Here is a 14,793-nt window from a genome sequence, read left to right as displayed (position 1 = left end):
GAGCCACACTGATCTATTTGAGCATTAATGATCACCCTTGCAGGCCTACACAGTGAGGCAATATCTGCACTACTAGAGTACCACTCTAACAAAAAGGTCATATTCTAGACTATTTGACCGATATATTCTAATACAAAAGTACAATCGAACCAACCAGTACTAGGAGGATCAGGACCAGTACCAAGAGGGCAAGCTAGAGGGGGGCCATTACAAACAGGAAAAGTCATTATAGGAGCTTCAGGGATAGCGACATTTGTGTCAACAGGAGGAACAAAGACTTGGACCAGAAGAGTCTAAACCACAAGAACCAACAGGAGTACCACAAGAACCAACAGGAGTACCACAAGCCCCAGGAGTACCAGAACGAGGAGGGCCAGGAATAGGCCCTAGAATACTAGGATGAGGTGAAAGACGAGGAGGATACACCCACAGTGATTCTAGGCGACCAATATTAGGACACAGCCATAGTTAGTCACCATGTCAATTATTAATGTTTTATTAAATGCTTTTTAGGCTATGTTCCTTTTGAACCTCACTATCTTTTAAGTCAGAACAAAGCCCTGGGTTAAGTAAAGCAGTTTTTCTTAGTACAAAATTCCCTATCTTCACCAACTGAGTGTGACACTTCACCTATCCCTACTTTTATTATCATGATCTTATTAAAATGTATGCATTTTGAGCCATGAACCTGAAACCCTGGGTTCTAATCTCAATATCAGCAGGTTTTTTGAAGGGAAACTCCTATATCTGCCTGACCTAAAATTGTAAATATGACAAATGTAAACAAATGTGTAATGTAAAACTAACTTTACATGTCAATGTACCATTAACATGTTACTATCCTGCACTTCCTCAACAGGTTCAAGTTTTTGAAATCTGATTTCAATTAGAACCCATGCACACAATACTGCACTGTGTACAGCACATCAAGTTTCTCATTCTCTGTAAAGCCCAACGTTGTTTCTTGGAGTTAGGTTCACACAACATGAAATACCTATCATAAAATGAGACTAACCATTGGGTGTCTGAAACCTACTCAGACACACTCTTGGACTCCTGCTTAAGGGCGGACGGAGAACTCCCCTCCGCACGTGGAGTGTGCAGAGATTTGCCTACTCTGCGTTCCGCAGAGAAAACGGAGTATAGGGCAAACCTCGGACTCCGTAGTGGAGCGGAGTTGGCCAGCCTCCGCCTCCACCCCCCATTGAAAATTAATTATACATTAATAAAAACAACAAAATAAACACCTGTACTGCGGCGTCACCGGGCTGCCCTCCTCCTCTTCCTCGCTGTCTCTTTCCTACTTGGGTCGATCATCTTGCGAAAACTGCGCATGCATATATGCCTGCGTATGTGCATGTTTTGCAAGAAATGCGGGGGCGCATGCGCAGTTTACGCAAGATGATCGACCCAAGTAGGAGAGTGATGGAGAGGAATAGGAGGAGGGCAGCCCGAGGACGCCGCAGTACAGGTAAGTGTTTATTTTGTTGTTTTTTATTAAAGTACAATTCATTTTTAATAGGGGGGTGAAGGCAGGTGGCGGAGTGAAGCAGAGTTCCACGGAGTTAGTTCCCAACTCCGAGGACATCTGCATTGTCCCTCTACGCCATTTCTGCCTGGGGTGTCTTGCTCTCTTTGTGCACCAGTAGAAAACTGGCATTGGGAAATGTGTCCTGGAGGTAACACACAGGTCACTGCAGCAGACACTGCTCCTCCTAATCTTCTATTGAGACTGGTCTTAGTTTTGATGACTTCGTTTTTGTGCCCAAGTCGCCAACCTGTTTATTGCCAGGTTATTTTACTCAAGTTGTTTTTATATAACATGGAGTCATCAACGATTGGAGGTCAAGGGTTTCAAAAATGTTGTGTACTTTTTTGTTTTCACAATAATGCCCTATCTTCTTTAAGCCACGACTGCCCCAGTCGTCTTCTTCAAACCTCTTGTGTACAACCAACCTTTTCTGCTTTCATGCTCCTCTTTATCTCCGCACCATCCTTTTTAGCTGGGTACTGTTGGGGAATCTTCAAATCACAACCCTCATATCCCATGGACCAAGATACGCCTCTGCCACAGTGGGGTGTGATGGTGTGTCCCAGGCCCCAATTATAGACAGCCACAAGCTTCATTGTTCATCTCAAATCTCCTCAGCCCTGCTGCGTTCTGCCAACATTTAGGGCATCCTCACTCTTGGCAGTGATAACACCAGGTGGCATCGGTCAGGTGAGTATGGATGGCAGTGTGGACAACAGGTCATCAGATGTATTCCCTTTAATGGACCCTCATAAATATCTGTATGAGGCTGCTTCTCACTTTCATATGATCTTAGACTGGGGTCATGGTCCCAACTGCATATGGTCCTTGGGGGCCCCTAAAACTGGAGGTCAGCTGAAAGTGGTCATGTTGTCCCAGTACAGACTTCGCTTCTTCCAAAATGTGCATTTCTAATTGTAGCATGAGTTATTGTACATCCAAAAAAATCCTTACATATGTAATCAATTGCTCTGCCATGTGGTGGCCTCAAAAATAAATATGCCCTCAGACTAATCAAATGAAATAATTAAATGTGCAAAATTATCATTTGCAAAGGATGCCCTTACCTTTGTACTGATCCATGGATCCCGGTTTACTATTTCGGTTGGAACACAATCTACCAGAAGGCTGCAGGGAAGCTGAAAGAGTTTGAAAAACGACATTATTGATCTTGCTGAAGAACACCAACATTTATTTTGTTTAGAGGAGACTAAAGCAACACACCTAAAGCTGTTGTATCAATCATTTTGCCAAAATGAATCTCCTATAGAGTGACCTAAAGTGAATATTGTGAGAAATTGGGTTCTTGGCTGAGGGGGGTGAAACTCTACTCAAGCAACAACCACAATTCTGGCCAGGGTGAACCACAAAAAGTAATCTAAATTTACCTGTGCTTAACCTTCTGGAAGTCTGGCACGAAAGCAGTCAGCCTTAACTTAGAAGTAAGTGTGAAGCAATGTGTAAAGTATTTATGCAGCTCTAAACAGTAATAAAAGTGAAAACACGACACAAGAAATGTCCCACATCAATTTTGAAAACAGAGCAAAATGTAACTAATTATTTGACACCGGCACAGCAAAAATCTAATCAGTAAAACCATAGATATGCTATTTCAAATATATGAGGTAAGTAAAGTGTCACTCTTGTTTATCTGGTTATGGGAGACTGAGTGAAAGTCAAAAGTTCAGGATGATTGCGATGCAGCACAGGCTAAATATAGGACCCGTTTAGTCCTGCTGAAAATGTTATCTTCTAACGTTTAGTATGAAGAGTTCAGCTTGCAGTGGAGGAGGGCGCGAGGAGCAGGCAAAGGATAGTGGCCGATTTGTGCTGTAGAGCAAAAACCTTGCAGGGCGTCAAGTACGGTCGTTGCCGTAGAGCGAAGATCCAGTCTGGCGTTGTGGATGGTTGTTGCTAGCGTTTTACACTGGAGTTCACTGTGGGCTGTCGATGCTGTAGTGTGAAGTGCACATTTTGCATTGATGGTCATCACTGGCGGTCGCATGAAGAGTCAGGTTCAGTGGAGCTTCGCGTTGATGGGTAGCATGATCTTGGCAGGAACGGACCCGTTCGCGGTTAAGAAGAGCCCAAAACCTCCGGATTTCTCCTTTTCTTCAAGGAGGAGTTAAACTGATCCCAAACCAAGGGTCCAGGATGTGAGGAGCACTTCTCCACTTCTTGGGGATCAGGAACCCACTCCAACAGAGGCCAGCAAGGCCCAGGCAGGTCTAGTTGCTGGTTCAGGCAAGTCCTACGCAGCAAGTCAGCTGGGCAGTTGCAGGGAGTCCTCTAGCTCAGGCAGGAGGTCAGTCAAATGACTCAAAGTCAATTCAGCCCGACATGGTGGATGCAGGTCCAGTATTCCTTCTCAGCAAGCAGAGGAGCAAGGCCTCCTTCTTCTATAGTATCCACAGGTCCAGGAGTGTACTGAAGAGTGTGTCTGGTGGACCTCTTTATATACCTGGTGCCCACTTTGAAGGGGGAGAAGCTTCTGGAGATTCTCCCTACAGAGGTGTCTGGAATTTCATGCCTCTCTGCTCTGATCCTAGTATGTCTGATGGCACAATAGGCTAGTGTGAAGTCCTTTGTGAGTGAGCTGAGACAGTGCCTTTTAAGATCAAGTGTAGTATGTGACAACTCCCTGCACCCCATTAAGCCAGGATAGCCCATTCTACCAACACCCAGACCGTCTATTGTGATGCTACCCGGGAGGAATACAAAAAGGTCAACTCTTAACTACATCAAGTCATGTGACCCAGGAACAGACTGCAGGTACCAAATGCTTCGGACAAGAAAATGCCAAGTTTGTAAAAGTGGCATTTTTAGAATTGTGACTTAAAATTGGACTATACCATTAAAGAGGGTTTTAAATTACAATTCATCAGACACCAAAATGATATTCCTACATACTCCAACACAAAAGGTATCACTAAATAAATGTAATAAGGTAACCGAATGTTGTCCTATGGGAGAAGTAGGCCTTGCAGTAGTAAAAAAAACGAATGTGTGTTTTCTTTTACTAAGGACATGTAAAATTTAAAAGTACATGTCTTACCTTGTAAATACAATGTCCCCTGCCCTATGGGCTGTTTAGAGCCTACCATAGGGGTGACTTATATATTAAAACGAAAAGTTTCAGGGGCGGGGCCAACCATCATGGCCTCGAGGACGCATTCCGAGTAGGCTCTGCTCCTCGCCATGCATCTCGGAGCCGCCCGTCTCACCTGTGAGCCCCAAATCAGGGGGTTTGATGGCGAAGACAGTGTAACTGCTGGCGGTCACCTTGCCCTCTGCCTCATTTGAAATCCGGAGCGAGGAGGCAGTGAGAACCAGGCCGCGACGGAGATGAGGGAAGCCCGACAAAATGGCAGCGGGCTCTGCTAGACCCTGAATGTGGCTGGAGATTTAGGCGGCGGAGTTGAGGAGCACCCGGCGGGGCGAAACTCCTAGTGAGCAAGCTTTCCCAGGCTCTGGTCAGCTAAAATCTGAAGGTGAACCCTCTGGTTCTGCGGGCTGCGGTGCGGTGGATCCCTGGGCGTGGTGCTCGCTCCTGGGGTGCCGGGGTGTTGTAGAGGGCCTCCCCACCCCGGTTCCTGCTGATTTGAGAACCACGGCTGGGGATTAAGAGAGACCTAGAGCCCTGCTGCGAGGTTCTTCCTGAGCAGAGTAGGGGGTCCAGGTGGTGGGAGTCAAGCAGTTGGACTGACCTTAATATGGCGTCTACCTACCGTTAACTCCGCGTGGAAGAGAGAAATGGCCAGATACAGTAGCTGTCCCTGATGCCATGGGTATAAAGTGTTGAGTGGCCGCCTGATGAAATTCTTGGCAGAGGTGAGGGGGCACACGTCCAGGGACTGCCATTGGAGGTGGAGGCAGCCAGCTTACAGTGTGGTTATATGTATTATCACTGCCAAGTGTCCTGAGGGAGCCCTCTGTTGAGCGACTTCTCCTCCTTTCTGATACTCGGGCTACCTTGGTGGAGGAGCGGTCAGGGAGTAGATGAGTGGGATTGATGGTCAGTGCCCATATGTCCCCCCAAAAAGACGCAGAATAACTGCGTCTCCAGTTACTTCGCTCAAGCGGAAACCCAGGCGCACAACACGGGGACAGAGCAAACGGATACTGACATGACGCTTACCAGACAAGAACTCTTAGAGACCCTACGAGAGTTCAAGAAGAGGCTCAGAGAAGACATCAAAGCGGATATGAGCTCCACCGTTGAAACATTCTGGTCAGAGATGGGTTCCAAGCTGACTTCGCTGCTGGCTGATGTGGACTCGGTCGGGACCTGGAATCAAAATGCCAGGAGCTTGAGGCACGCTTGGTGACCCTGGAAACGGGTTCCGCTAAAGCTGATGACCAACTGCACGCCACCCTCCTCAAGTGTAAAGACCTTGAAAAACGCTCCCTCAGAGACAACATCAGAGTACAGGACCTTGAGGAGGGATGTGATGGCCCAGACCTGGAGACACTCATGGTGGGTCTTTTTTCCAGTGTCCTAGGAGAGGATGCCCCGGAGGTCAGGCTGGAGCGGGTGCACATAGTCGGCAGGAGAGCAGATGAGGGAAGCAAGCACCCCAGGGATGTTCTAGCTAAATTCAGGTCCTTCAAGACCAAGGCCCTAGTCCTACATAAATCCAGAACCTCCGACTCTGTCTCCTTCCAGGGGTTCAGTTGTTTGCCATTTCAAGATGTGGCCCAAGCCATGCTAGCAAAACAGTGTGTTACGTGGTACGTAAACACATCCCTGTGTGCGGGCACACTTATGTAGTTCAGCGTAGCTGATTCAAGGAGAGGTTCAAGTGCGAAGGTTTTCAAAATTTGTATATATTTGGTAAATGTTCACAAGTTCATTATACAGTGGCGTTACATCACGCCGTGTAATCGATTGAAAGTAATCCAATGATGTGTATTTCAAAGTATGCTCCAATGCATTTCGGACTCGTGTAGTCCTTTGTCAAGGAGCACTGTGGGAAGGATACAACAACAGCAATTTAGATCAACGAAAAACGAACAGCTGTAAAGTTGTGCACATGCGGTGAGGGGAGCGTGTGTAAAATATGACGGAAAAGTGAGTACCTTTGGTTTAAGGGAAGGTGTGGCATTAGACATGCGGTCGTTAGACAAAGGTTTTGGAACGGTGTGGGTCCGTGTCAGCAAAAACGAGTAATTCGGTGAACATGCGTGCATAGTGGTACCAAGGGTGCGTTTAAATCATGCGATACGTGAGATGAATTAATTAAAACGGCAGTGATTTGTGATGTTATCGTGAACCGAAATTAGAATAAAAATAAAACGGGATGAATGGTACAATATGAAAGTATCTTACGCTTCCACATTGGAATACAGCTCACATCAGTGCTGCAAGGGACAATGAAATAATCGTGAAACGGTTATCAGCAAGCAAAAGCGCTTGAGAGAAAGATAAACTCACCGCCATGCGGTCGCGGTAACTTACTGTGAAGGATTCAAAGAGGTGGACTACGTGTCTCGAGCTTCGCGTAGGTACTGCGGAGTTCGAGGAGAAAATGTTGAATGTTAGAAATAGAGGAAAGACACCCAGATGGAAGGGAAAATCGGAGCGGCCATCTTGTAACGGTGAAAGTGAATAGTCAGAAAATGTGTCACAACAAAATTACAACAACTGGTAAAAGTAACAATAGGAATGCAGAATGCGGGTGCAACATATCAAACAACCTTATTACAGGTAACAACTCAATTCAGTCCGGTCGTTAAGCCCGAAAGGCTTCAAAGATTGGAGTTTATAAATCCACGATGTCTCACGTTGTAAGAGGGTTTTGTTGTTGTCTCTGCCCTCACAGTGAGTGACCATTTCCAATACCAAGTACTTCAACTGGGCTACACTGTGGTGCGCCTCATTGAAATGTGTTGCCAGAATAGATTTAGTGTTCTTAGTGCGGATGTTTGATTTATGTTCATTAAGTCTGGTTTTTATTTTTCTGCTGGTTTTACCTACGTAGATCTTTCCACACGGGCATTTGAGTAGGTAAATCAAGTTGGCTGAGTCACAGGTGGCGTCTACTTTTAAGGGGATCTCAAATCCTTTCATAGGGTGATGTATGATGTTACCTCCAATTACATTGTTGCAATTATTACAATGATGACAGGGACGTGTACCTGTATGTTTCCTCGGCGTATCAGTGGGTTTTGATAAGATCTCTCTAATGTTCATGGGTCGGTTGTAAGCAAAGATCGGGGGATCTTTGAAAAGGTCCCCGAAATCAGGTTCCGACGACAAAATTCACCAGTGTCTTAGTATGATTTTTTTGTAAATCTTGCTCACAGTGGAGAATTTGGAGACCAATGTCAATCTGGGATTGGGATCCTTTTTTCTGCTTTTCAGAGCTTCAGTTCTGGAGATGGTGAGTACTCTATCTTGTGCTTCCTGGACGATGTTTTCGGGGTAACCTCTGGTGGAAAACCTAGAGGCCATCGTTTGAATTTGGGATTCTCTTCTGTTTTCATCTGATACTATCCGAGTGACTCTCAGCATCTGGCTGAATGGGAGGTGTCTTTTCAAGGAGTCTTGATGGAAACTGCTATACAACAGGGTGTTGTTGCGGTCTGTTTCCTTGCGGTACAAATCCGTTTCGATGCCATCTGTGGTAATTCTCACTAGGACATCCAAAAATGTGATTTCTGTGGCTGAAATATTCCAGGTAAACTCAATACGGTCATCTCTAGTGTTCAGTATGGATAAGGCTGATTCCAGGTGCTCCCGGGAGTCTTTCCAAATAAAGAAAAGGTCGTCGATGTATCGTGCATAGAGTTTGAGATTGTCATTCCAATCCGCGTTCTTCTCAATGTTATTAACTTCAAAGTTGCCCATGTAGATATTCGCGTATGTCGGCGCGGCGCAATTGCCCATTGCCATCCCGGACATTTGTAAGTACCAATGATCCTCAAAACAAAAATAACTATGATACAAAGTGAAAATCATAAGTTCTAGAATAAAGGTCTTCAACGGGTCTGCAATGTCTGATTCTAGTAAAGCTGATTCAATGGCTTCAATTCCCCCCGCATGGGGAATGGAAGTATATAGGCTCTTAACATCAGCGGTGCATAATAGTATTTGTTCGTCATTCTTGATTTCAACGGAGTTTAATTTGTTGATGAAGTCGGTGGTGTCGCGAATATAACTTTTTAAGCTTGTCACCATAGGTTGTAAGTGGCGATCAATGAATTTACCAGTGGGTTCGTGGATTGACCCCCGTGTGGACACGATGGGGCGAAAAGGTGGATCCATCAGGTTTTTATGTATTTTAGGCAGCATGGTGAGAGTAGGACTTTTTGGGTGATCTACGATCAGGTATCGCTTAGTTCTGTCGTCAATGATGTCATTTTCTCTGGCTTTGTCAATGATGTTGAGTAGCATTGTTTTATACTCCTTAGTGGGGTTGCCCTCAAGTGGCAAATAGGTTTCAACGTCGAAGACGTGTTCTCTAGCTCTACGGGTGTAGAGATCCGCATTGAGGATGACTAAGGCGCCACCCTTGTCGGCTTTCAAACATTTGATTGTTTTGTTATTGGCGATGTTCTTCAAGGTGTCATGTTCCTTGTTGGTGATGTTCCTGCGTTTGGATTTTTTATAATTGATCTTAGCTATGTCCTGGCGGACTAAAGTTTCAAAATTGTCAATACTCTTGTGGCTGCTTGGGGGCATGTAATTGCTTGTGGGTCGTAGACCGAGTAGTTGATCCGGTTTGGTTTCCACAACAGGTTCCAAAACTTTTTCAAAAAAATGTTTTAGACGTAGTTTTCTGGTGAGCTTAAAAGTGCTGACTTCTAGTTCAAGAAGGTTGGTGTTGCTTGTTGGGATGAATGACATACCCTTTTGTAGTGTTTTAATTTCATAGGGTGTGAGATTGGTGTCAGAAATGTTTATGACTAACGATTCTTCCTCGTTTTGGGTTTGTTTTGAGGTTGGCTCTTCCCGTTGTTCTTTCTTTGTTCTTTTGCCCCGTCTGGGTCGTCGGTTCTGTCTGGGCCTAACTCTAAAAAAGGCTCCGTGATGGTTGTGGATGAGGTGGATGCTTGTGCTGGTCGGTCTTTAGAGGTTGTGCGTTCCGTTGGTTGATGTCTTGGAGGACGGTTGGTGTTGTCGCTGTCGGATGATGAGGTGTCAGTGTTCTGGGAATACGGTTTATTTCTTCGTCGTTGAGCGTAGACTTCCGCCCAAGTATACACTTCCCCAAGCTTGTAGTCTAAGGTGTCACGCCGAAATTTGCGTAACTTTCGTTCGTTAATCTCCCTGGTGTGACGATCGATTTGTCTGTTGATGTCTTCCAATGTTGTGCCTAGTTCCTCAGGGGACATGAGATCTTTGAGTTCGCTTTCGGCAGTGGTGATTTCCAAAGACAGCTCTTGAAGGATTCCTGACAATTCCTCAATGATTAATAGGATTAAGTCCAGACTGCACTTGTTTAGAATTGCGTACCATCTATCAAGGAAGGCTTTAGAGTTCTTACAGAGGGAAGGCTTTAACGCAATGCGAAGGCCACGAGGAATACGAAGTGATTTATGGTACTTGATTAATGTGTTCGCGTGAAGTTTTTGATTTACACGACGTTTCGACAAGTAGAGTAATTGCTTGATACATTGTTCCTTCGTTCTGCTAGAAGGTGTTTGGGTTAGATCATCGTTGATCAATGCGTAGATCCTTTCCGTTGCGTCAGAATCAAATGCCAATGTTTCGGCATGTGCTTCAGTAGATTTAGAGATGTCTTCATATTGCATCTTAGAAGATGATCCAGGGGGCGTGCTGCCAGCCTGCCAGGCAGTTGAGTGTAGATATAGAACTAAGGAAGAGGCTTGGGCGCACGTTTTATTTTTATTCTAATTTCGGTTCACGATAACATCACAAATCACTGCCGTTTTAATTAATTCATCTCACGTATCGCATGATTTAAACGCACCCTTGGTACCACTATGCACGCATGTTCACCGAATTACTCGTTTTTGCTGACACGGACCCACACCGTTCCAAAACCTTTGTCTAACGACCGCATGTCTAATGCCACACCTTCCCTTAAACCAAAGGTACTCACTTTTCCGTCATATTTTACACACGCTCCCCTCACCGCATGTGCACAACTTTACAGCTGTTCGTTTTTCGTTGATCTAAATTGCTGTTGTTGTATCCTTCCCACAGTGCTCCTTGACAAAGGACTACACGAGTCCGAAATGCATTGGAGCATACTTTGAAATACACATCATTGGATTACTTTCAATCGATTACACGGCGTGATGTAACGCCACTGTATAATGAACTTGTGAACATTTACCAAATATATACAAATTTTGAAAACCTTCGCACTTGAACCTCTCCTTGAATCAGCTACGCTGAACTACATAAGTGTGCCCGCACACAGGGATGTGTTTACGTACCACGTAACACACTGTTTTGCTATAATTATTGGACGTATTCTGGCTAGTTACGTCACCTGTTGGAGCACCTTTATCCTCTCTCAACCCACCAATTGTCTCTTACAATTTGTGTTTATTCCACATTTGCTGTGCGCCCAAGCCTCTTCCTTAGTTCTATATCTACACCCAAGCCATGCTAGCTCATCGGCAACAGTTTTGACCATTAATTATGGCATTAAGGGAGAGTCAAATTAAATAAAGATGGACTTACCCCTTTGGTATCGCTTTCTTGTTCAACCAAAAGCAATCTCACTTCACCGAGCTGTCTGGGCGGCCGCCCTGTTGGGGCTGGAAATGGCACCACAGGAGGAAAATACAACACCAGCTGCTGCAGAGCGTCCAATGGAGCAGTGGGTACGGAGGCCCTGGCAAACTCCCAAGAAGGGTTGCAAGTCATCGCCTGTTGATGTGCCCTCGTCTCATGGTTTGTCAGGGCGCCTGTCTCTCCAGGGTGGGCGTACACAAGAGCCCTTCTCCCCCGGAGCAGAATTCACAGTGAAGTGGCTGATGAAGTTCTCTTTCGCAAGGACATACCTGACTCGGGTGCCTTCTGCTCCCTGAGGTGAACTGGCCAAGGAAGACGGAGTACCAACGATTAGCAATGAGAGTCACCACCAGTGAGACTTTGTAGCTTTTCTGGTTTATTCTCTCAATGGGAGGGGCAAGGAAGCAGGAGGGGGGAATGGGGTAGACCCTGGGGATGTTCAAAATTTTCCCCCACGACTTGATGTTCCTTAAGTGCATGACATGGAATATTAGAAGGCCCAATTCCCCTAACAAAAGGCAACGTATCTGGAAGTTTCTCTGGGACAATCAGGCACAAATAATTGCCCTTTAGGAAGCCTACTTGAAGTAGGGGGGTGAGCTATGCCTAAAACATAAGTCCTAACCTATTATTCTTCGCTCCTCTTATACCTCTAAACAAAATGGATGGCACTCCTGTTTCACACCTCGGTTGCCTTTCAGTCATCGGATATGAAATCGGACAGGGAGGGGAGATACCCGATGGTTAGGAGTTGTCTTGCAGGTCACTGTCACTCATACACCAATCGCCATGGTCTATGTACTGAACTCAGGCCAAGCGGACTTTCTCCAAACATTCCTCACAATCCTTGAGAGTTTCGCCCTGAGAGGCATTGATCTACTGGGGGAGTTCAACCTCATCTGGAACCCCTCTCTAGATTCCACTCACCACCCCCCAGTGCTCCTGCAGGGGTTTTACCTCAGACACTTAACTCAACCCATACGAAGATGGGGTTATTAGACATTTGGAGAATATTGGATCCTTCTATGTGTGACTTCTTGTTTTTCTCACATGCACACAGAGTATGCTCGAGGATTGGCCACATATTTCTTAGCCAATCACCCTGCTCCGCTACCCTGACACCCAAACTTTACCATATATGCCTGTCGGACCACGTGCCACTAGAAATAGGGATGGACTGGCCTGCTCCCCACTCCGCACTAAAAAGATGGTATTTCCCTGATATTCTTTGTAGGGACCGACTGTTACGAGATGAAGTGTATCAAGCAATTAGGAACTTTTTTCTCAATAATGACCCCAAGGACACTTCTAACCTGACTAACTGGGATACCTTCAAGGCTATCATTCAGGGTAAATGTATCTCTCTGGTCACCGCCCTCCAGCAACAACAAACCTCAGAGAGGTTGGCTTTGGAGGCAGACCTGCAGAAAATGGTAAAATTGCATAAGGAGGCCCCCTCCGTGACCACCCAAAGAAAGGTCACAGCAGTTAAAGGTAAGCTGCAGGCGATTGTCGCTAATAGAGCGGAAAAGACCCTTTTATGCCTTCAGACAAGGGGTACGAGAGGAATGACAAAACTGGCTCGCGGCTGGCAAGGCAGCTACGAGCCAAGAAAGAGAAGAAACATATTAGTGCAGTAGCTGACGATGCGGGCGCATTGCTGCACGGGGAGGAGGGGAAGGCAGGAGCCTTTCTGGAATTCTATAGAAGACCTGCCGCACCCTCGAGAAAGCCTGGCTCCTCGACCAGACCACAGACAACATGACCGCCCTCAAACACGCCACCCGCAAGCACCACCAGCTCATCCGCACCACCAAGAAGAAATCACTGAAGAAACGACTGGACAACAATGCCCACGACAGCAAGGAACTCTTCACCATCGTCAAGGAGTTCTCCACCCCCAGCACCGGCCACAACGACATCACTCCGTCACAAGATCTCTGCGACTCCCTCGCCTCGTTCTTCCACTTCAAGATCGCCGACATCCACAACAGCTTCGGCGCACCATCCACGCACCCAACCGTCGAACCAACGCCCCCCACCGCCACCCTCCGCACCTGGACCACGGTCACCACCGAAGACACAGCCCGCACGATGAACACCATCCACTCCGGATCTCCAACCGACCCCTGCCCCCACCACGTCCTCAACAAAGCCGACTCCACCATCGCACCCCAACTCCGGAACATCATCAACACCTCCTTCAGCACCGCCACCTTCCCGGAGAGCTGGAAGCATGCCGAGCTCAGCGCCCTCCTGAAAAAACCAACAGCGGACCCCACCGACCTCAAGAACTTCCGCCCCATCTCACTCCTCCCTTTTCCTGCCAAAGTCATCGAGAAGATCGTCAACAGACAGCTTGCCGCCTTCCTCGAGACGAACGGATCCCTCAACCCCTCACAGTCCGGTTTCAGAGCCAACCACAGCACCGAGACCGCCCTCATAGCAGCCACCGACGACATCCGAGCCCTGCTCGACAACGGGGAAACAGCGGCACTCATCCTCCTGGGCCTCTCTGCAGCGTTCGACACTGTCTGCCACCACACACTAGCTCAGCGCCTCAGCAACGTCGGCATCCAAGAGAAGGCACTGGAGTGGATCATCTCGTTCCTCACTGGAAGAACACAGAGAGTCCGCCTCCCCCCGTTTCGCTCCGAGGCTACCGAAGTCATCTGCGGCGTACCGCAAGGATCATCACTCAGCCCCACCCTCTTCAACGTCTACATGAGCCCTCTTGCAGCCATCGCACGCCAACACAACCTCAACATCATCTCCTACGCCGACGACACCCAGCTGATCCTCTCCCTCACCAGAGACCCCGACACCGCCAGAGCCAACCTGCACGAAGGGATGAAAGACGTCGCAGACTGGATGAAGAACAGCCGCCTGAAACTGAACTCAGACAAGACGGAAGTCCTCATCCTGGGACCATCGCCCTCCGCCTGGGACGACTCCTGGTGGCCCCCCGCCCTGGGCACCACTCCCAAGCCAACAGACCACGCACGCAACCTGGGCTTCATCCTGGACTCCTCACTCTCGATGACCAGACCAGTCAACGCAGTCTCCTCATCGTGCTTTCACACCCTGCGCATGCTTCGCAAGATCTTCCGATGGATCCCGACCGAAACCAGGAAGACGGTCACCCAAGCACTCGTCACCAGCCGACTCGACTACGGAAACACCCTCTACGCCGGAACCACAGCCAAGCTACAGAAAAGACTCCAACGCATCCAGAACGCCTCCGCCCGACTCATCCTGGACATCCCCCGACGCAGCCACATCTCCGGCCACCTGAGAGACCTGCACTGGCTCCCCGTCAACAAGAGGATCACGTTCCGGCTCCTCACCCACGCACACAAGCTTCTCCACGACCTGGGCCCCAAGTACCTCAACGACCGCCTTACCTTCTACACGCCCACCTGCCAGCTACGATCTACCAACCTCGCCCTCGCCGCCGTTCCACGCATCCGAAGAGCCACCGCCGGAGGAAGATCCTTCTCCTACCCGGCGGCCAAGACATGGAACTCCCTCCCCATCCACCTTCGGCTGA

At 47.5% G+C, this 14,793-nt stretch overlaps 1 protein-coding gene across 3 annotated transcripts in view; it reads right to left on the bottom strand.

Moving 5' to 3' along the window:
* The window catches only part of LOC144824675 (uncharacterized), a 1,660,589-nt gene that overhangs the window by 1,446,630 nt on the left and 199,166 nt on the right, over window positions 1–14,793 (bottom strand). For all 3 annotated transcript variants that reach the window (XM_078683712.1, XM_078683710.1, XM_078683711.1), the window contains exon 3: window positions 2,599–2,670. In XM_078683712.1, coding sequence (XP_078539838.1) covers window positions 2,599–2,670 — 72 coding nt within the window. The remainder of the gene's footprint in view (window positions 1–2,598; window positions 2,671–14,793) is intronic.

Source organism: Lissotriton helveticus, chromosome 3_1 (genome assembly GCF_964261635.1).
Source record: "Lissotriton helveticus chromosome 3_1, aLisHel1.1, whole genome shotgun sequence".
Lineage (NCBI taxonomy): Eukaryota > Metazoa > Chordata > Amphibia > Caudata > Salamandridae > Lissotriton > Lissotriton helveticus.
Note: the sequence above shows the minus strand (reverse complement) of the source record. Positions and strands in the feature narration are given on the sequence as shown.